At 48.8% G+C, this 21,835-nt stretch overlaps 2 protein-coding genes across 2 annotated transcripts in view; both read left to right on the top strand.

The window, feature by feature from the left end:
- Positions 1-16,271, top strand: part of LIMD1 (LIM domain containing 1) — a 33,706-nt gene extending 17,435 nt beyond the window's left edge. The window contains exons 3-8 of the mRNA XM_080385900.1: positions 6,089-6,156; positions 7,454-7,516; positions 8,980-9,110; positions 10,224-10,275; positions 11,444-11,512; positions 12,324-16,271. Of these exons, the coding sequence (XP_080242026.1) occupies positions 6,089-6,156; positions 7,454-7,516; positions 8,980-9,110; positions 10,224-10,275; positions 11,444-11,512; positions 12,324-12,461 (521 nt within the window). The 3' untranslated portion in view covers positions 12,462-16,271. The remainder of the gene's footprint in view (positions 1-6,088; positions 6,157-7,453; positions 7,517-8,979; positions 9,111-10,223; positions 10,276-11,443; positions 11,513-12,323) is intronic.
- A 3,625-nt stretch (positions 16,272-19,896) lies between these two features.
- The window catches only part of SACM1L (SAC1 like phosphatidylinositide phosphatase), a 31,356-nt gene continuing 29,417 nt past the window's right edge, over positions 19,897-21,835 (top strand). Inside the window, exon 1 of the mRNA XM_080385899.1 lies at positions 19,897-20,122. Within this exon, the coding sequence (XP_080242025.1) occupies positions 20,061-20,122 (62 nt within the window). The 5' untranslated portion in view covers positions 19,897-20,060. The remainder of the gene's footprint in view (positions 20,123-21,835) is intronic.

Raw genomic sequence — 21,835 nt, 5'->3', positions numbered from 1 at the left:
TCACTGGTGAGAAATCCCCACTGTTTGGCACAAGAAGTGCTTGCTGTAGGTGAGAAATGCCAGGGCAGCCTTCACGGTAGGATGCAGTACTTGTTCCTCTCCTGGCCAAGGTTTCAGGGTGGTAGCGCTTCGGGGTCTGAGCTGAAGGGGCCTTGGCATGGTCCAGGTGTCCTCAGTAGATATCCCTGCTGGAAAGGTGCAAGCGTTCAGCTCACACAACAGGGGATGCGGTCAGGGCTTTATCAGTATGCTAGTAGTTTGAGTCAGCTGCATGTGTTTTAGTACTGGCTGAAATTCTGAAGGCGTTGGGACAATGTGAGAAAAAAGGTTGAAACCTTTAATGGAATACATTTCCAGTCTTTCTGGTCTTTTTACTTTATAATGTCATATTCAAAGTACTGTTTTTTGTTAAGAATAGACATGGGGTTAATTGTGCTGTAAAGATTTTAGGGGGTTTCTTATGATGTTTTAGTGGTACCTGTGAGTAATCTTCTGAGTAGCGGCTCAGTAAGCACTAAGGCCTCTTCCATACCTAGAGGAATTTAAAAATTGCTCTCTTATAGTTTTGATGCAGAGTTGCATTCACTGAGGACGCAGAGATTGCTTTCTCCTTCTTCCTCCTCTGAGCCTCCACACATTTCAGTGACAGTCGGTGGGTGATGGGCTGGGGAGCCAGCCTAGTTTGGGTGTGTTTTGGGGAACAGGGCAGTTATCCCGAGTGGTGCAGAGAGCATCTGGGCACTGGATTGAAAACTGGTACCTCAGCAGGGACTCGCCAGATAGTACTGCTTTGTCCCAGGGTGGCTTTATCTTACCTCTGAATTTTGAAGCTTCTAGAGGTTTTCCCTAAACAGAAAAACATTTGACTTCCTGCAATGGTTTGCCGTCAGCAAAGGAGAGATGCTGCTCAGTTGTGTGTGGCTTACTGTGGTTTAGCAGTGTTTCCCTCTGAGGAACCGTTTCTGACTTCACCTGTGGTTCTTTGCTGTTAGAGGCAGCTGACCTCCTCTTACGTGTGCCAGAACATGCTTTTGGCTTGCAGACATTAGATCTTTTTCTCAAAGTTGGTGGGTTTGGTTTTTTTTGTTGGTGGTTGTTCTTTTTTTTACTGCCTCAAGTGTGTGGTGAGAGCACAGAAGGCATTTTTTGCAATTGTACAGTACAGCTGGTATAGATGAAAGACAGACTGAACATCTTACATGGTAATGGAGCTACTACTGTATCCTAGCACAGTTTCTTCTAACAGATACCCTACCCTCTTGCCCACAGTTTCACCAAAGCTTTGGTCTGACCTGGGATAACTGCTGGTTGATCACACTCTGAATTTACCTGATTTGGAGGATGTGCAGGCATCTTAAGTGACCGTTTCTTGCAACTCCAGTTTAAGAGCGGATTGGGAATAGTGACACTGCTACGTCAGTCTCAGTGCTGCATCCTGCTTTAATGGTGGCCAACAGAAATGGGACAGATGGCAGAAATTAAGTAAAGCTCTCTGATGCTTGACCTAGTCTGCTGCACGTGGTAAGACACCATCCTGCCTGTCAGCAGATTATCCATGGAGGGCTCCGAAAATGCATGTGCTGGCTGGGGACTGGTGGGTCTCACGTAATGCTGAACTGTGGGCAGCAGGGACTTTTGAATGGAATGGGGGAGCCAAGGTCTCTGGGCTCTGCCTGCACCTGTTGTACTGCCTGCAGGGTGTGCACGGACCAGAGTAGGTTCTTTGATCTGAACCTCCTTGCAGCTTTACATGGGAGAAAATAAAACTAGGGTAAGGACTGCAGATTGAGCCAGAGCCACCTGGAACTGGGGAGGAGCTTGTTTCAATCCTTAGAAGCTAGATGGATGTTTTTTCCAGCCTGCTGTCCCACTAATGTGTCAGGAGGTTACATTCAGTGATTTTAAAACCTGGAATCCTTTTGTATTTAACCTGCCATTAGTGAACACATGTCCAAATTTATCTTACAGCTGTGGTGCTGTTTAAGAAGGACTGATTTTTATAATGACAGAGGCCCAGGGCTGTCAGCATGGAAGGGACCAAGAAGCAGCTGCTGGTCTGCAGTGATTCTTGCCAATCTGCTGTGCAGATACCGCAGGGAGCTCCACAGTGCTTAGATAAGTGATAAGCGAGGTCCACACTGCCTCCCCAGTAAGGCAGGGTCCTGGTTGTGCATCCCCATAGAGCCCTGGGATCCAGACGTGGCCCTGTACCATTACATGCATTGAAAGCAATCTCTTGTCTTTGAACATGGGTTTGTGACCTCATTGTCTTTTTAATAAATAATGGAAAAGCAACTTCAAAAGAGAAAGTTGGGTCCAGGTCCCCAGCAAGCAAATGATGAATCTCCCAGCATTCTCCTATGGCCGTTGCAAGTCCCTGGCAAATCCCTCTCCCTATGAACTTCAAAAGGAGGGAGCTGTCATTTGAGAAAATGATAGGCAAAAGCACCAGCATCCTGGGAGTGGAGCCTGATGGTATGCCTATTATCACCTGCTAAGCAAAGTGTGTTTATTTTAGCACAGAGGCAGTAGTGACTAAGCTTGAAATATTCTGAAATTGGTGCTGAAATGACCTCGAGGTCATCCTGAAGGTCCCACAGCTAAACAGATCAGACAGATGTGTTAGGGATGAGCAGTACATAAAAGCTCAGGGCTCAAACTTCCTGTGAGGGAGAGGAACAAAAAGGTTTTAACAAGGAGTGAAGAGGGTAGGGTTGAAATGCTGAAGAATTTTAGTTGTCTGAATTTTTTGGGGTGAGAGATTAGCTAAATTCAGGGTGAAGTGAAAGTGAAATATGGTCAGGATCCAGCAGCTTAAGGCATGTAGCAGAGCAATTGATCCTGAAAGCAGCAAGCCATGCATTGATATTCATGGGTTTATCAAAGGATATGGTCTCTGTAGTCATCATGATGCATGTTTATAGTGATGTATGTTTGAACCAGGCAGTGATCAATGTGTGATTCCTTATATGCCATTTACGTTCTCAGTCCTTCCTTTCGGTGAACAGCATCCCTGTGAACAAGTGAAACGTATGCCAGCCTCTGCAGGCACACAGTCAGAAGTATTGCTTTTGAGAGGGACTTGTTTAATTTAAGGCACTGTCCATGGCATGGAGCTCAGCACAGGGACAGAAGCCACTGCCACGCTGTTCTGTGCTGTGGGGCACTCCCAGGGCTGTTTGTTTTACTGGTGTGGCCGCAGCCTGGGCAAGTGAGTTTTTCCTGCATCTTGCTTTCCCTTATGTATGATGAGGAGATGCTTCTTTACCTCCAAGGAACGTTGGGAGAAGTCCATTCTGATGTGGGCAGGGAGAGGCTGAGAGAAAGAAGTTGGCCCTGTTTGCATGCACCACTCCTGCAGTGGTTGCAGGGCTACCTGATTACCCATGTTTTTGGCAAATTTCCAGTTACGTTTCTGACAGGGGCTTAAAGAGATTCGTGGAAAGGAGCTAAAAATACTTAAAATGACCACCTCTTTCCTAAAGAAAGTAATTAAATCATTCCGCCCTTCCCTCAAAGTGTTCTTGGTGTCAGCATCTCTTCTTCATGGGCCCACGTAATGCCAACAGCCAGATTATAAATCCTTTATAAAGAAGGGGTTTATCCCTCTGCTGAAAGAGTGTACAACAGAAGCCCAGGCACAGTGTGCTGGCTGTGGCACCTTTTCTGAAGGTCTGTTGCCATCAGTCTTGACCTGCTAATGTCATGGGGTTAAAAATACACCGGGTGCAGAATGGCTGGCAGATGGTTTTTTTTGTCACCAGTGAAGAGTGGTGTGGTGACAGCGATCCAAACCTCATCCCTTCTGCTGAACGGCTGCTGCTCATGCACCAGCCAGGGCCTTCATCCAAAGGAGTGTCTCCTCGTTGCATGGCTCCTCACCACTGCCAGCTTGTCTTTAAGGAGAGGCATTGCGTACAGGTGGAAAGTTGTCTGGGCACCTGCTTATTGCACTGAACTGCAGCCCACACTGTTGCAGAATTTAAAATCAAAGTTAAACGGTTTTTGTTTTTGATTTTTAAGAGCACCAAATCCCAATGGTATATTTAAATCAGTGGGAGATTTTCAGGGGTATTTCTTGGCATATTACGCTTGTTGTTAACTTGCTTAGGACCACCATTGACAAGGGTGCTGCAAATCCCGGGTGTCCCCATGCTTCTTCCCCTCCTCAGGAGCTGGTACTCTGCAGCTGCTGGCGAGCGTGCTGGGCTTCCCCGTGCATGGGCAGGCGTGAGCGGGGGTTATCTTACAAATACACGCTCTGGGTTATGAGCCACAAAGCTAACACATCCAAGATCAAGTACCTTTTATTTCGGTGTTGGCAACCTTGGCAAAGCATCAGGGTGGGTGAGAGAAATCGGAGTGGGATGCTTTTGGGTTTGTTGGGTTTTCTTCCATGTCCCATCCGATGCCTGCGTCACTGCAGCAATGGGCTGGTGCCCCGACTCATCTCTGACCTCCGGGTAGCGCAGTTGTCCCCAGCGGGGGTTAGAGGAGGATGGGGGATGAGGACTCTGCTGGGGTGCCTCTGGCTCCCGCGCTGCCGGTAAACACGTGGCTGAGCAACGCCTGCAGCTTAACCGCGAAGCTGCTGCATGTGCAAACGGGGCTTCATCCCTTGAGAAGCAGCTGCCGCGGCCTCCGCCTGCCTGGCTGGCTGAAACCTGGCCAGGGCACCGAGGGTCACTGGGGAACGCTGGGCTGGCTCAATTCATGGCAAAACCCCACCGGAGCATCTCCCTTTCCCAAGGAGCGGCGGGAGCTGTTTCCCAGCCGGAGAGTGCCCTCTGGCGTGCTCGGGAGACAGTAAAAACTGTAGTTTACCGAACTGGTTTTACTTGGCTTCCTCCTTTTCTTAAAGCTTTGCAGGCACCGTGGTTATTCGTTGAAGGCCGCCAGGTAGGTGCATGCCAGAAAGCACCGAAATGTGACCTCCAGACCAGTCCTGCGTGTCGTCCACATCCACCCGGCAGCCGATGATCACTTTTTTTAATGATGCTTGCCACGTGTAGCATATCAAGCAGGAGGCTTCTGGGGGCCCCCTTGTCTCAGTTCTGATTCCCTTCCAGCAATGCCTGGCAGGTTCCTGAAAGCACGCAGCTCCGGCTGTGCCCGGGCAGCCTGCTCGCCCTGCCCGGGGTGCTGCTGCCTCCAGGCACGTGTCTGGGGCTCCTTGGCCCAGCAGCACGGGCAGAGCCGCTCTGGTGCCCAGCTGCAATTCAACCCCCTGGCTGAATAGGGGAACTGGGCTGCAAAGAGTAAGAGATAGGAGCAGCTTTTTATGAACAAACAAAATCTGGCCCTTTTCTCTGGGGGGAAGGCAGGGCGTTTAGGAGAGGTGGTAGCAGCCTGAGCATGCATTGCCATAGTTACGTGGAACTGAAAACAGATGGTGAATATGAGGCTCAAATACAAAATCTGCAGTAAATATAAATCTTCCCCATATGTAGAGTGCTTTCTTGGAAAAACCTTTGTCATCTTCTTTCTGTTACGGTGTTCTGGTTTGAAAAAAAATATTCTTTAAATGGTTTCAAACTTTTGTTGGCAGCTGCAGTAACAAACGTGCTGGTGGTGAGCGCTCCAGTGTTGTGCTCTGCTGGGGGAGGACCAGGTTGCTGGGTGTTTCAGTGGCTTATGTGGCAGCTGCCAGTTGAAAGCACCTTCTAGTGAAACAGCATTGGTGTGACATTTTGAGGAGGGACGTCAAGCATGGATCACTCTCTGCATGCCCTTTCTGCTTTCCTCCTTGCTCCTCTCCTGGGCTGTTCTCCAGTGTGAGTCAGAGTACCCTCACTTGCTCTGGCCACCAGGTTGTTATTTCATGTTGTAATCTGCCAGGAGGTGGTCCAGGTTTGCAAAGCTACCCCCTCCCACCCAGAGGTGGAACTGTTACCTGGATCCAGTGATTGGCATTCATCAGCCATCACCAGGGGAAGAGGAGACGGGGTTAGTTGGGCTGGAGACTGGGAAGACCCTTGCTGGGTTGGGTGCTTCTCTACAGCTGTGCAGCAGCTGTGCTTGGATGTCCTTGTTGTCTTCTCCCTGCTCTCTGCTGACCTTTCTCTTTTTTTCTGCATTTTTTCGTCAGGTCGAAAGCTGAGAGGAAAAGCCTTTTATTTTGTCAATGGCAAGGTGTTCTGTGAAGAAGATTTCCTGGTAAGCATGCAGCTGACCCTTGTGCTGGCATGTCTCAGCCTCCCCGGCAGACATGCAGCCTTTCTGCCTGTCAGCTTTACTTGTGCTTCACACAGCTCTAGTCCGGCATTCTGCCAGACCCTTCTCTCCACCATTAACCCAGGGCCAGCCCCAACCATGGTGGCTGCCCACATGTGGTGCTGGAAACAGCCAAGCTGGGAGGCCATGGTTTTGCAGCACACAGCCCCTAGTTGAAGCCATAATCTCTTGCGGTGGCTCCTTCAAAGCATGTCTCTGTGGCTCTGCTGTGGAGACAGGAGTGAAAAGGATGGCTACGGAAGAATGAATGAGTGAATTTCCCTTTCCAATGAACTGGGTTTGCTTGGGCTTCTTAATAAATATCTTTCTGTTGCCCTCAATGGGTTTTGTGTGAACGTACCTGAGCATGAAGCAGCCCCACAGTCCTGTCCTTAGCTGGTGGAGATAAAAAGCCATATACCCTTCTGCCGTGAGTCCTGATAGATTAAGCCTTCATTGGGACTTGAGAAAGTCATATTTGCCCACTTATTGAGAAGTCTAGTAATTTCTGTCAGAGAGAAGTGAGTTAATCTTTGCTCTCATCAGTATATTCTATATAAGCTGAAAATGGAAAGATTTGTTAAATGCGTATAAAACACTTCATTTTTCCACCCTTCAGACAGGACTGAAACCTTAGACAGAGGATGTGTTGTGCCTGAGGTGCATGTCATGGACATGACAGGCTGTTCCTCACCATTAGATCTCAGCAACAGCACCAAAAAAAGTTGCTCTGGGCCAAATGTGGCTGTTACCCTAACAGGGAGCTGGGACAACACCACTGACCTTGGAGAAGCTTTGGTAGACCTATGACAGTGTAACCAAAGGAAGAATTTGGTTTCCCAAGCCTATATATACAGATATTGTGATATGAATGTGATAAACACAAGTAGTTCCTGGCTTGTAGATTCACATCATCAAATAAGCATGTAAGTCTGATCAGTAAATGCCTTATTTGCATGTGCATTTATGGTATTTACTTTTATACCTAATTAAATTTAAATTTAGGACTTGGAAGTTACAGGAACTCGTACTCCCTCTGAACACTGGAAGTCTGCTGTCTTTATAGAACATCCCCTGGGGATTCATCCACAGCTTCATGTACTGAAAAAAAGCACTGGATAGTTTAGCTTGTGGAAGAAGTATAGAAAAAGGCCGTGCAAATAACACCCTGCAATGCACTTTTGTTTATGCTCGACTAGCCTTGTGAAATTTTAAGTGAATTCTGTTTTTGTCCTTGCAGTATTCTGGTTTCCAGCAGTCAGCTGACAGGTGTTTCATTTGTGGTCATTTGATAATGGACATGGTAAGTGATAATTGCTTTAGGAGAAAAAAAATCCCACGGCTTTTTAGAAGAATGCATCAAAAGCAAAATATATTCATATCCAGTACTGTCTGTTATCATCTGGTAGTCTGTCTAGTGTGAGATTGGTGGCAGAAAAAAAATCCACTAAGGCTTTTGTTGATTTTTGCTGAGAAGTGAAGCTGGCACCCTGCTGTGTGAGGTGCAGAGGCTGCTCTGCCTGTCATCAGGGCGTGCTGAACAATAGAGCCTTCAGCTCTTTCATCCCCTTTTGGGCTTTCCTGGACAGTGTATTTGTAATCTGCTGGTGCTTCCTGCTCAGAAGCGCCATGCCTCTGCAGTGCTCCTTTGCTGTGGAGGATCGGCATGGCTCTGCTGAGCCTGTCTTTCCTTGTAGCCAAGCTGTGGCTTCCCCTGTGTCTTCAGGATGAAGCTACTGTCTCATTGCTGTTTTCTGTGGGTGCTGATACTGTGGGAAACAGGTTTGACCCAGAGTATGTGATCCAGACCTCTGTTCAGATCTGCCCAAGTCCTTGCAAACTCTTCGGTAGATGTGCAGACATCCTGCTGAAGCAGGTGGTTCTGATGAGCTTACGACAGGTATCATCCATTCAAGATGTGCACAAAGCAGGTCACAGCTCTGGGGATCAGCTGGCCTTTAGCCAGCACCAGGCAGCGTTCAGTTTTGGGTGGTTCAGAGGGGGACAAATTCATGATCATGTAGGTGGTGGTGTATAACTACAGCTGAGGCAAAGAAATTAGGAATTTCTGGATGGTCAGTTCACAGCATGCTTTCCAAGATTTTCTCATGCTTATTGTTAATAGTCTTTGCTTTCCTGTTTACACTGGAAAGCATATAAAGTGAGAAAAGCTACTTTATACTCCGAAGTCTGATCGCTCAGCTGATGGACCATGGCATTCTAGGTCGTAATTGTTGCCCCAAAGCTAGCAGGTGAATTGCAGCTATTGAGTTCAACACAGTTTCCATGATATGTGTTAATTAGAAAGCCAGGCTAGCAAGTACAAAGGTCTTTGATATCTAAGGAATTATGAAAACCTGGCAATAGTATTTGTTGCAGCCTCTCATGGAGAATATAAAGATGTATTTCCTTTTGTTGGCTTGGTATGTATTACCTTGTGCATTGTCTACCTGTTGGCCTCAAAAATTTTTTGCTTTCCTTTAAATTCTGTCACTTCTTTCCTTTGTAAGGCTAAATATCTTGACTGAGACTCTGAATTGTTCTCTTACCCATGCTAATAACTCATTTCTCTGGAACCAGGTGATATATATTGATTCAAGCTGCCCTTTCCATCCTTGTTAATTCATTTTTCAGATGAGGTGCCTAGAAAAAGACACAGCCCTGCTGATCAATATGCAGCATTGTCTGGTATAAAGCTGTGTGTTTATTATTTTTACCTTTATTGGCTGTTCACATGCATTTTCCCTGTCTCTTGGTTTGTTACAGATCCTGCAGGCTCTAGGGAAATCATATCATCCAGGCTGCTTCCGATGTGTGGTCTGCAATGAGTGTCTGGATGGTGTGCCATTCACCGTAGATTCTGAAAACAAAATCTACTGTGTCAGAGATTACCACAAGTAAGGACAAAATAAACAGCAGAGGTCCACAAGCTAATTTAGCTTTTCAGCTAGCTGGGAAGTGTGGATTAGTAAAACAGGGGCAGGGTTAGAAGCTAGAAGTTTGAGGATGGGGCCAGACCCTAGAAATTCCTGATGTCTCCTCTTGTCCTGTCATTGACTCCTGTGTAACTCTGAGGAAGTCATTTAACGCCTAGGCTTCAGCTGCCCCTTCTGCAAAGCACAGGTAGTGAGAAATAGTGCTCATGAAGTGTTCAGTGAGGTAAGAAATTAGTCTGCTCTAAGGTAAGACTGAATGCTTGTGGAAATCAGTGTGAGTTACTTTTTGAATAGTTGAGGGGCAGAGTTTCACTTTTAAAGAATCACCACCGAGCCTGCAAAGCAGAACTTACCCAGCTCTAAATTAAACGACTGATAAATCCACTTAAAGACTCACTTGTCATTTAGACAGTAAGATAAAACGGCTGTGCTCTTAGCTGGTAGTTACGATATTAGAGCTGCGTACAATTTGAGTGTCCTTCTGACTTGCTTTGCTCCTTGCTCCATTTTCTGAGCAGGCAGGGTATTACGTGTTGCTCAGGCAGCCCCCGGAACTGTTCTGCGTTGTGCCAAAACTAGATTTACCTCCGTGTGCCACTGTTGCTCTGAAATGATGCATATGTCTTTGCAATTTAGTTTAATTTAGTTATTTATTTATCATGTTACATTGTGTTATAAAGCCTTAAAGAACCATGCAGTCCTGCAGTATTTTATCTGAGGTTTCCTGCCCCAGAGCTGCCACTTCTTTTGATATGTTTTTCTGGGGATGGTTCTGCCCAGTTTCTCCTCATTCTCTCTTCCAAATCTCTCAGTAGCAGCCAAGAATTTTGCAGGGGGCTTTGGTTTTCTTCTGGCACTGTGTGAAATGTAAGGTCTCTTTTTGCCTGATGGAGCAACGTGTGCTAAGGATTACTTACAGTCAATGCTGAAATGCGTTTATGATCTCAGGATGCAAAGCTTTCCTGTGGATATGTTATTTACAGCTGCAGCTTTTCATCTTACAGCCAAGAACATACAGGCCTCTCTTTTTATGTTGATCTATAACTTGTCTTCAATTTCTCATTGCTCTTCCAGAGTTTTAGCTCCGAAGTGTGCAGCGTGTGGACTTCCCATCCTGCCCTCTGAGGTGAGAGCCTTTTTTCCCGTATGCCCCCAGGGGAGGAGGCGTTGTTTCTCAGGCCCTTGCAGATGGGGAGAGATGATCACTGCCCCCAGTGTGCAACCTTGTGGCCTAAGCTCATAGGCTGTTCTTGAGATGTGACCCGTCTTTTGCTTGATAATGAAGCTTATTCTTGCTGGGTTAGGCTTTTTTCATCTCCTGCAGCGTTATACTGCTGCTAGTTTTATGTTTGTGATACCTTTCCTTGATGTCAATCAATTGCTGGTGGCACTCGTGAATGACCTCTGTGTGACCCCTCTGGGACTAACTTGTTTTAATACTTGGAGGAGGCGACTCTTGGGCAAAACTAATTCGAAATGCTGAGAAATTGTGATATACTGAAATTACCAAATCATTAATGCATGGATAGATGTGACTGTCAGCGAGACTTTTACATTCCTGGTGCTACATCATAGACAATATCTGCATGTAGAAGAATGGCTGCAGAAGCGTGGCCTTAGAATCTCTGAAGATCTGCACAATCCAGGCCTGGTATTAGAATAGGCCTGTAATCAGAAATGTACTGAAGTTGCTGTGCTGAAGTTAACAAGAAAGGTGGCCTTGAGCTATTCTTGAATCCTGAGACCAAGTAATTATGTTGTGCCAACAGGCCGTGGCTGTAACAAGATACAGCTGCTGGGAAAGCAGGTGCAGGGCCAAGAAAGATAGGGACCGGTATGGGAATATAGGGAGTAACAAGCTACGAGGCTGAAGCACAGCAACACAATTAGCTACATGGATAGAATGCTTATTTTAGTCATGATAATTAGTGGTGTGAGAACCACGTGTGTTTAGAGACTACTAACAAATTGTATTTCTGCTTTATGAATATGCATGTGTATCGGTTCTATATAAGTAGTGTTAGAAACTAATAAAGTTAAGCAAGATGCATAACTCATATTGAGCGTCTTCTTGACTCCGGCAAGCCCTTCTTCCAATATCTGCAGTCACTGGATGATGCTTTCCTGTGAAAATAACTGCAGGTGACAGGATTTATTTGTTATGTCCAACCAGCAGCCCAAATGCACAACCTCAACACTGACATTGTCGGAGGAAGCAATCTACAGAGAGCATGTGTCTGACCCTGCTGTAATCCTTTGTAAATTCCCTTCTCTTTTTGCTTGAATGCTTACAGGGGTCTGATGAAACCATTCGGGTTGTGTCCATGGACAGGGATTACCATGTGGAATGTTACCACTGTGAGGTAAGTCAGCAGCTTTCTCAGGGAGTGGGCACCTCGTTTCCAATTGCAGTAGACAAGCAATTCAAACCTTGCATTGTGTGACCCTTTATATCAGTGGCTGAAAGATTTCCAGTCTGAGGACAAAAGTTTTTGCATTAATGTCTCAGCTGCTATTTCATTTGCTATCCATAAAGGTATGGGCAAAGAGTTAATTATTACTTTTAAACTTGGCAGTTTATTTGTTAATGAAGGAAACACGGTGACTTAGTAAGGTTTATTGCTGCCTTTCAGAAGCCTTGAGCTCCAGATCACATTAATGTATCTGATTTCCAAGTTAGATTGTTCAAAAACACTAAGGTGGTGACTCACCCCGTGTGGTTTAAGTTACCTTCACTCTTATCGGAAGTGAAGGTGTCATTGGGGCTGGAGAAAGGATATGGCTGCACAAAAAAATCCCAAGAGATGGCAGCTCTTCAACACCAGTTTGTCTCTGTGCAGGGCTTCCCAGAGTGTCTTCATACTTCTGCTGTGAATTAAAATACCTAAATGTCTTCTCTCACTCTGCTCATAATACAGTGAAAAGAAGCCCTGACTCGTCAGGCTGGTTTCACATCAGTACAACAGCTATTAATGTAATGTGAAGAGGTGAATCCTACCCGAGAGTGTAAGGAGACACGAGCACATTTAAAATACATAGGGTGGTTTCGCCTCACAACAAGATAAAGCTTATTCAATAAAACTGCTTAAGACAAATTTGTACAAGCCTGCCCTCAAAATACCCGTCAGGTGCTTTCCTCCTCGTGTTCTAATAATTTGCACGGCCTCTCTGCAGGACTGCGGGATGGAACTGAACGATGAAGATGGGCATCGCTGTTACCCACTAGACGAACATTTGCTTTGTCACTCCTGTCATCTGAAACACATAGAGAACGGCACAACCCCGGCAGCTGCCTACCAGCACCACTACTAGCCAGCGTGGCCGACATCGGAAAGCTGGGACAGACAACTTGTTACATGATCTCCCTCTCCCCATCCTCAGCTGATTTCCTGTGCATGTTTTCTGCCAGTTGGCAATATTCCTGTAAAAGGATATGAGAGATTTTTGCTGGATTCCCAGAGTCTCTATGCTTGTGAGTTCCAGCTCTATCAAACCATGTCTACTTGACCAAGAATGTGGCATGTTATCTAAACTGATTGGTTTACTTCTACGTGCCTTTTTCTGCTTTCTGGAGTTTCCTCTTGGCTCATTTTGGAAGCTTCTTCAGTGAAAGCACAATTTGCTATCGTGCCTATGAACTCAGATCGTGCCATGCACAATTGAAAAGCCAGAGGCTGGCTTGTCTGCCTGCCTGCTGGGGACATCCCGTCAGTCTACTAAATGTTTCCTGACAAGCACATTTCATCAGATTCCCTGAAGGACATCAAGCTATTAATATCAGGTTTTAGATGCTCTTTTTTTTAATTAATTCTTTAGGAAAAGAAAAGAAAGAGGTCTGTACAAAATGGTGCACTCAGACCTTTCAGTTAATTCCCCAAACTCCGGTATCAAGTCTGGCTTCAAAAGCACCAACTCTCCAAGGACAAACCAGGTGCACTGGCTGGCAGCTGGAGGCTGACACACCATTTCAAACAGAACAAAAAACTGGAACAAGCTAGGCAAAGCTACTGCAATGACTTGGGGCCCAGGCTTGCATGTCAGCATGATACGCAGGGGCCGGTCTGCTGTGTCAGAGACCGAACAGAGGATCATGTTTGAAAAGGAAAGGTCGGGATGCTGAAAGTGTGGACACGGGGGAAATCCATCCTCATTCTTGCTTGCAGAGCTCGCTTTGGAAAAAAGCTCTCTGTACACAGACACTCGCCTGAGTTTTCCAGTTTGTCCCCATGGCTCAGCCCCCAGCCTGGCCACTCCTTTCCATGGTGTTTGCCCAGCACAAAGCCATTTCATAATGGTGCTTATTTAGAGCTCTGGGAACAAACTTGAGATTGTTATGAAGGCTTTGTTACACAGGGATTTAGAGCCCAGCTCCACAACCTGTACTCAGATGAGTATGTTGGTATAAACATATTTGCTCCTGTGAATAATAACAGCTTATCTGAGCAAGGGGTTAGAGGGCACTTACTTTCTGTTCTGCTGAGAAAGCAGAATGGCAGATGGTTTCGCTTTTTGAACCCTCCTGCTTTATAGGCAAAGAAATCTGCTCCCTCAATATGTGTTAATATGTAAGCGTGCCTGCAGTGCATGTTCTGTAGGTACCAAAGCTGTGCAGCCCCTCACGTACAGGTACAAAGTTTTTGTTGAAGAAAAAGCTCTTTAATTTAAAGCCTCACATGCAGTTGGGGATCTTAGCTACCTTTTCCAACGTACTGTTGTGGAAAACTAGCTAAATCCTCATGTGTCTATGCTAAAGATGTAAATTTGGTTCTGGCTGGCAGAGAATGAAATGATACTCTTTCATACCTTCTTAGTGAGGAAACTACAATAAATTAGCTGAGCAGTGGTACTGGGACTCCTGAAATGAGTCTGTGCCAAGAACCCACTATGGTTCAAACAAACCTCTTTTCCAGTAGCATGGATGTAGCTAGATAGGTGCTTGAACTTTACATCATGGAGTCAGACTGCCCTGTGTACTCATCTGGAGCAGCACAGGTGCCAGGTAGCAGCAAGCTGCCTGTCTGCTTGTGCTAATAAATACCACAGGCCTCTGTTTTGAGTGGTGCAAGATGCTGCACTGAGCGTTAAACAGAGGCACAAGCATCTGCTGTAAAACAAATGGAGACCGTGGCCTGTTAGCACCCTCCTACATGTTGGTATCAACTTCCTCGGCTGAAATGTGAACATCCGAAACTGCCCAAGCCTCACGAGCTCGGTGGTTTTGGTATGCAGTTTCATCGGGCTGACAGATCATCCAGCCTTCTGCCCCATCGAGTCATAAGCGCCTCTACTGTTGCTGCTGCCCTTGGGGACAGGGGTGGCAGCAAGTGGCTGGAGGGTCCTGCCCTAGAAACCATCCAGAGTTCCAGGTTTGTGTAGCTTGGCTGTGTGGCACCGTTTCTCCTGGGGACATGCAGCCCCTCAGTGAGTGACCAAAAGCCTGAGTGGGGGGATTTTCCCACCAGTACACGTGGCTCTGGGGCATATCTGTCTTTGGAGAGTTTTACCCGTGAACTTAGAGGAGGTAAAATTGACCTCAAATATGTGAGCCCCCTAGAGCCGTAAATTTAGCCTCCAAATGCTGGATGGCAAAGGGATGGGAGCTGACACAAGATACAGCCGGTGCTGCATGCAGGCAGTATGGATCGGGGCAGCAACAGCCGCGGCAGATCCTGTAGTGCTCTCACCCTGGTGCATGGCATCAGCTGTGTCCTGCAGCACAGCCAGGGCCAGGGGGATGTGTATTTCAAGGTGTGATTGTGATCTTAGGACTGTCTGAAGGGACTGAGGTGAGAGATAATGCCAGCTGATGTCCCTGGTAAAAAAGTCAGATAGTCCCGGGGAAGTGGTTTCCCTCTCTGAGCTTCCTTTGGCAGCAAAGGCAGGGAGATACGGAAGTGGCTTCTGGAAATCAGCTGGAAACACCAGCTTCCATCAGCTGTTACTCTGTCTCTACAATACCTGCTGCTGTGTGGCTCACGCTTTCGCTGGCTCTTGATTTTTAGAGCAGCCCCTCACGCACATTTTCTGGCTTTTGTTTCGGAAAGATCTGAAAAACGCCAATGGGACTGAGAGTTTCTTTTTAAACTGTGGTTTAAACTGCTGTCTAACTCTTGCGGCCTTCCCCACAACCCCAAAATAAGCAGGAAAGAAGGGGAGGGGGAGAAGGACGGTTTCCCGTTGTGGAAGGCCTGGAGCAGCCTGTGCGGTAAGCTGTCTGCAGGAGCCCCCTTCGCATCGCCGGGGAGCTTGGCCTCTGCTCCCACGCCGTGTCACCTTACTCCTACCAGCTGTCCCATGTCCCTCAGCGCTGGGGAAATGAAGGCTGCCCTACTTTCAGTTTTGAGGTCCCGTATAAATTATTTAGTGCCAATGCTCTCCTTTCCTGTATTTACAAAGAGCTAGGAATGACAATGTGAAGCTCTTGCAGATGGAGCGTGTGAGTTCATGCTTTTAAAGCGAAGGCAACTACTGCATTGCTCTGCTCCCCTACGCGGGCTCACTTGCACCGCTTGTATCTTTGGGAGTTTGAATTCGTTTAACCACGTTGTTATTTTTCCTAGGCTGTGGGTGTCTGAGTCCGTGTTGATTGTCCCGGGCTTGTCCCTGGCTCTGCAGCTGCCTGACAGTGGGTCCAAGGAGGGGGGAGGCAGGAGTGTCCTGCACGGGGGAGGCTTCTCCTCCTGACCCCCCCGCCAGACATCTGTGGAGCTGCAAACCCTCGCTGCCTGCTTCCAGGCAGCTCCCCCGCAGGGAAGAACGGGCAGGCAGGTAGCTCTGGAGTTGGAGGTGTGAGAATTGCATCCTCTGCAGAAGAATGTCAGAAAACATGCTGAATTCTGCCTATCTCCTGGCTGATAGCATTGGGTTTTGCTGTTCGTGTGAACTTTGGGGTTTTTATTTATTAAGGTGCTGAAATGTGCTATGAAAAGTTAGTCTTTATTCCTCCCCCAGAGTGCTCTTCTGACTGGTTTTAGGGTAAGGGACCCTTGGAAGTCCCATTGTGCTGGTAATGAGTAACTGTCATGCAAATAGTTATTCAAGTGAGTTCTCTGAAACTTGCTTTCAGGAACCGGGGCTTAATAGATATTTTTTTTTCAATCAGATCATGCTGTTAAATTTCTATCATTTAGAATACAGAAACTCATTTAAATCGGGATTCTTGCATGAAAGCTGGGGAAAAGCCCCAGCTATAGAAGCAGCAGACATTTTTCTGTCATTTGAAGTGTAACAAACACCTGTGTGATCAGAGCGATTTAGGGAACTGCCCTGATGCTAAACACGGATCAGCAGTTTCAAACATCCTGGTAAGGAGTGTTTGGTGAGGTCTGTGGCTCTTCAGTTTCCAAGTTTCATTGGGGGGCTTTTAAAATGTTTTCCTAGTCTTTCAGGGTTTAAGTGATTTTTTTTCAGTAGATCTTTTTACTACAAAGTGACCAGCTCCTTGGTGTGGAAATGGTGGAGTTCCATCAGCATCAGGTGTGCTGTGGCAGCCCTCAAAAGGAGGAGACTGGGCCCCTCAGAGCTGGTGTGGGTCTGGCTGGCTGTTCAACAAAGGGGTTATCTTTGGCTGCCGAGAGAAAAAAGTAAATATCTTCCCATGCTTTTTCCTTGTACTGATTTTTAGCACTGGGAAAATATTTGGCATCCCTGAAATTCAGTATTCAGGTCTGTTCATAAGGACTGCTGTGACCTCTGCCTCTGTCCCCCATGAGTTCACCGCCATGGGGAGAATCACAAGTGTATGCTTCCTAATGAATTTAGTCCCTATTTTGCACTTTCCTGGAAATCTTACCACTTCATTATTTCAGCAACAGCAAAACCAGGTCCTTGCTGGAAGGAAAATTAACACACGCTCTCCATCCTTACTTTGACCTGATCCTCCGAATTACCTGATTATCAGGCTGCTGCCAGTCGATGCAGCAGAAGCTTTGTACTGTTTTTGCTAAGAAAATCACATGAAGGGCTCCATCAGCATTGGAGTTGAGGAGCGCAGGCAGTCCCACTGAAACCAGTAAGATGCGCATGTACATGAAAATCGATGTGTGTGTGTAGGGCAGTTGGGATCAAGGGCAGAGTTATTTTATTGCAGGTGAGACATACTTGAGGGTAAATCTGTGGCAGTGTAAAAGTTGCCTTGAAATGACCACTGAAGTGGACTGTCAACTTTCTTGCTCAAAAAACAGTGTGGGGGTGCACAGAGAAAGAAGGATGCGACTTTAAAAATACGGTAGCTGTAGGAAAAAGAGAGCAGGTGATTACAGAGAACAGGGGAGAAGGCGGCACGGAGAGGAGTTGTTCTAGTTTGTCGTGTTCCTGGACACTTATTAGAGGGGGTTTTGTGGGGAAGTGCAGCTGCATACACTGGTCTGGACCGTGCTTCTCCCATGTCAGCCTTGGCTTCATGCTCTGTGTTCGCTTTTGGGGGGTGGCGTGTGCTGTCGTGACTATGCACGTGGACATACGCGGCATGTGCTGCTGTGAGACACCCGCCCTTCATGCCTCTGTGCCCATACCAAGTGTCTGTAGATGCATTTTGAGCAACTTTCTGTGCATGAGTGTAAGGACAAGTTAGTTGACCCAGGCTTCATCACTGGAGAAACATCTCTGGAGTCAGTACTTGTGGGCAGGGAAGGGCTATGGCCAAATACACGTCCCTTTTGCCCCAGATTCTTGAGGCCAAGCGCCTGCGTCGCTGGGAGAAGCTGGGAGGGGGGTGCATCTCTCATGGCACTGCATTTGCGCTTTCATTTTTCTTTTCCATCTCTGCGTCCTGCCACTCGCTGGTTGCAGTGGCGCTAGGTGTGCTTACCGGAGCTGGCTGGGCAGACTGCCTGTTGTGAACCCAGAGGGAGCCTGGAGCTGCTCACCCACCCTTTTCTTAAGGAGAAGCAACATTAAGCTTTTCAGAGCAATAAAAATCCTCCCCCTGCTTTCTTCCAGGGCAGCCAGAAGCTCGCATGGCAACATGCATCCGTAGCCCGCTAAGGCAAGATGAGAGACGGGAAGAAACTGTCCCCATGGGGTGGCCAGGCTGCAGCTCCCACGCTGGCACCGGCCCTGGTCCCCGCGCAGCAGGTCTGCGGTGCACGGCCAGGCGGGGACCTGGGCACACACACGCAGGCTGTGGCTTTGTGTGCAGAGAGCAAATCCAGAGCCTCGCTAACGATACTGAACGGTACTAATTATTTGGTTTCGTGTTTCCTTCAAAGCTCAACTCCGGGAGAGAGTATTTTAGGATTTGTGCTGGTGTAACTAACCTTAGCCACCTGTGAACACAGCCCTCTTTTCTTCTGTGCTGTTAAATATTTATAAAGAATGAAGGCCGGCAACGGGAGCGAAGCCATGGGCCTGTTGTGATTTCAGTGATTAAAGACAGTATCATCAAGCAATGCTCAGCGTGAACTCTTTCCTAAAATTACAGCGATTGTCATCGCCCAGAGTCCACGAGGAGGAAGTTACGCTGTGAATGATTGTTTCCCAAGCTCTGCCTTCTTCCTGCCCCCCCCCCCCCCCCACATCAGTGGCTGAGGCTGTGACTGGTCGGGGGAACCTCCTTAGTGGGGTTCACTGGGGATTTTCAGTCCTTCACAAGCAGGCCGTGTTTGCTGCAGCCCCATCGGAGGCTGTCCTGCCCCAGCGTCCCTCTGGGGAGACCTGGTTCCCTTGGTGAGGGACTGGGGAGGGATGTCTATGGGTGGGAGCAGGCTCTGGTCCCAGCATGGGGCTCTCCTTTGCAGTGCTGGTGGGGATGGGTTCCTTAGAGGGTTTTGGGGTGCCACCATAGGCTTCATTATCAGTGGCCATGCCACCTTATGTCTGAAGGCAGGATGCTCAGGTACCACTGGCAGAAGAGCACCACGGCAACATGGAGCTATTGGCTAAAATGAAGTGAATAAATAGCATTAACTGTAATTACAGTGTGGGGTTCCCCCTCTTCGAGGCAAGAAGCTGCCCAAAACTGGGGGATGGTACCCAGGGGGTTGGATCCAGTGGGAAACTGGCCAGGAGGTGCCCCAGGCTGGGTCTATACTGAACCCCCAGAACTGGGCTCCCCGCCCCAGCCAGGGTGCCCAGGTGGGCACCAGCCTCCCCCACAGCAGCCATCTCCGAGGTGGCGATTGCGGGGTCAGGGGGTGCTGGCAAGAGCATGAACCCCTGTAACGCCAGCCAGCCCCTGCACCTGACAGACCCCTACACTGGGGGAATGAAGGTGGCCACGGTGGGTCTGAGCAGGAGCGGGGGCTGCCCAGGAGCGGTGGTGCAGGCAGCACCCTCAGGCTGGAGTCCATGAGGTTAAAAAAAGAGAGTTAAAGTGGGGCAAGAACGGAGGAAAAAATGAGCAGCCGAGCCAGCCAGGAGTCGAACCTAGAATCTTCTGATCCGTAGTCAGACGCGTTATCCATTGCGCCACTGGCCCTGCTCGGGTTGTAGTGTTTCCTCACACTCACTTCACCACAGTTCGCGCCTGGGGGCGGGGCCGTCCCCCAGAGGACAGCTAATCCGACACCATCTCCCCGCCGACGCCCCTCCCAGCGGCTCTCCCGGAGCGTGGCTCCCCACCCACCCGCGCGCTAGTCAGTCCCCACCGGCTCCGTTCGAACGCCTCCGCCCCTCCCGCTCTCGGCAGCGCGTCACCGTTTAGCGGCCTCCTGCTGGCCCGTGCCGCGCCGGGGGCGGGGCTAGAGCGCGGCGGTCCGGCCAATCGCGGGGCTGGAGTGTCAGGCCGGGCCCTCCCCCTTCCTCTATAGGCGGTGCCCCGCCCTGCGGGCTCGCTAACGTGCCCGAGTAGGTTTGTCCTGTGCGGGGTCCCGTCCCTCGCGGCTGGGGGACGCGTCAGTCTGGAAGGGAGGGAGCGGCCGGGCCGGAGGGGGCGAGAGCGACGCGGAGCCGGCGGCGGCCGGAGACGGACGAATGGCGGCAGCAGCAGGAGCGGCGGCAGCGGCGGCGGCGGCGGCCTACGCCAGCCTGAAGCTGTGAGTGACCCGCCGGGGCGGGGGGGGGGTACGCGGCTCGGTCACCTGCCGCTACCGGTCCCGCCGGAGGGGCGGGGCGGGGCCGGCCGTGGGGAAGCGGGCGCCCGTGCCCTCCCCGCCCGTCCCGCGCTCCCCTCACGGACCCGCGCGCCCCGGGAGCCCCGCGACTGCCCGCCGCCCCCCGCCGCCGTGCCGTGCCTGCCGCCGCTGCCCCGCCTCCTGGGCCGGCGCGGAGGGCTCGGCCCCAGGCAGCGGCTGCGTGCAGCCCCCGCGGCGGGCGGACTTTGGCCGCGGCACGGACCCGATCCCCTTTCGCCCGCCGCCTGATAGCGCCGCTCCGGGCAGAGGCGCTGCTGGCGGCCACCCGGCCGGCTCCTTTCCGCTCCTGCACACACCGGAGGGCGGGTGCCGGCGGGCCCTACCCGGTGCCCTCCGCGGCGCGGCCGGCGAGCCGCAGTGCCCGGCCCTGTCCCGGGGGCGCCGGCGGAGCAGCGGGCGGGGGCTGCCTGGGGCCCGCCCCGCGGGTGACTCGTAGCAGCTCCAGTGCCGGTGCTGATGTAAAGGTCTGTGTGTACAGTGGCGCTTGCCAGCAGAAGGCTCCTTAGGCGTACTTGCCCGTCAGTCTGTTGTGGCACAGTTGGTTCTTTCATGTTGATTTGGTTTGGGTTTGGGGTTTTTTGGTTTTGGTTTTGGGTGGTGTTTTTTTGATGCCAGCTGATGATTTGAAACGTTTAGGACTCTTCTGCCCAGCACCTGCTGTAACTTTTCAAATAAATTCTTCTAACCTCACGCTGGAATCGTTTTGTTAAAGTTTTTCGGGGGAGAATGTAGCCCTTTGAACTTACGCGTGCCAGATGTTTGCTTGCTGCCTTTTATACAGCCAAAGAAGTTGCGTAACCCAAGCACTGCAAAGTTAAAACTGAAGAGGCGTTTCTGCCATAAGCCCTCGTCCTGGCCGGCTGGGACTCCTGGAAAAATGACTGTGAGCATGAGACTCTCCATGGCTGAAGCCAAGTGAAATGTCCTTGTGTTGTCCTAAAGGCATTCCCAGGCTTCTGACCTCTAAAGATTAGCTTGAAACTTTGTAATTGAGTTACTGATGCCATTTTCAGGCAGCGGTATCTGAAAGTGATTTTTAAGCCTGGCTTAACTGTATTTAATGCTCTTCTAAATTTCATTTGACTGTCATCTTTTGGATTCGGAGCAAACAGATATTTCTTACAGATCTGTGTAAACAGATTGACATAACGCTGTTATGTGTTTAAAAATCACTGGGCTTCTTTCCTTATTTTGGTTAGGTAGCTGTGTGAGGGTACACAGACACTGGAGATAAAATTGAGTATTACTGAAAAGTAAGGTCATTAGTGATGGCTGAAAGAGTTGCTTATTTGGCAGAAAGCTTTTCTCCTCTTGTCACCTGAACAGTATTTGTCTGTCTTTAAGCTGAATTTGTGATCTTTTTGCCAGCAGAAGAGAAAAGGTAAGTTGTAGGAGTAGCAGTTGTGTGACTTGTAGTACGCAGTCATTCCTACTGAGAATTTTTAACTAAAAGCACTTTTCTGGGTACAGGCTAGTAAAGAATTTTCTCATTTAATCTTAACTAAAAGTAAGCTGTGAATTTTTTTAGAACAAGGCTGTCTCAAATGTGGTTTAACATGAATTATTTTTTTACAAACTTGAAAACAGTTGTCTCATGTTCTGAAAAACGGGCTT

The sequence above is a fragment of the Falco punctatus genome (assembly GCF_963210335.1).
Source record: "Falco punctatus genome assembly, chromosome: 4".
Taxonomy (NCBI): Eukaryota; Metazoa; Chordata; class Aves; order Falconiformes; family Falconidae; genus Falco; species Falco punctatus.
Note: the sequence above shows the minus strand (reverse complement) of the source record. Positions and strands in the feature narration are given on the sequence as shown.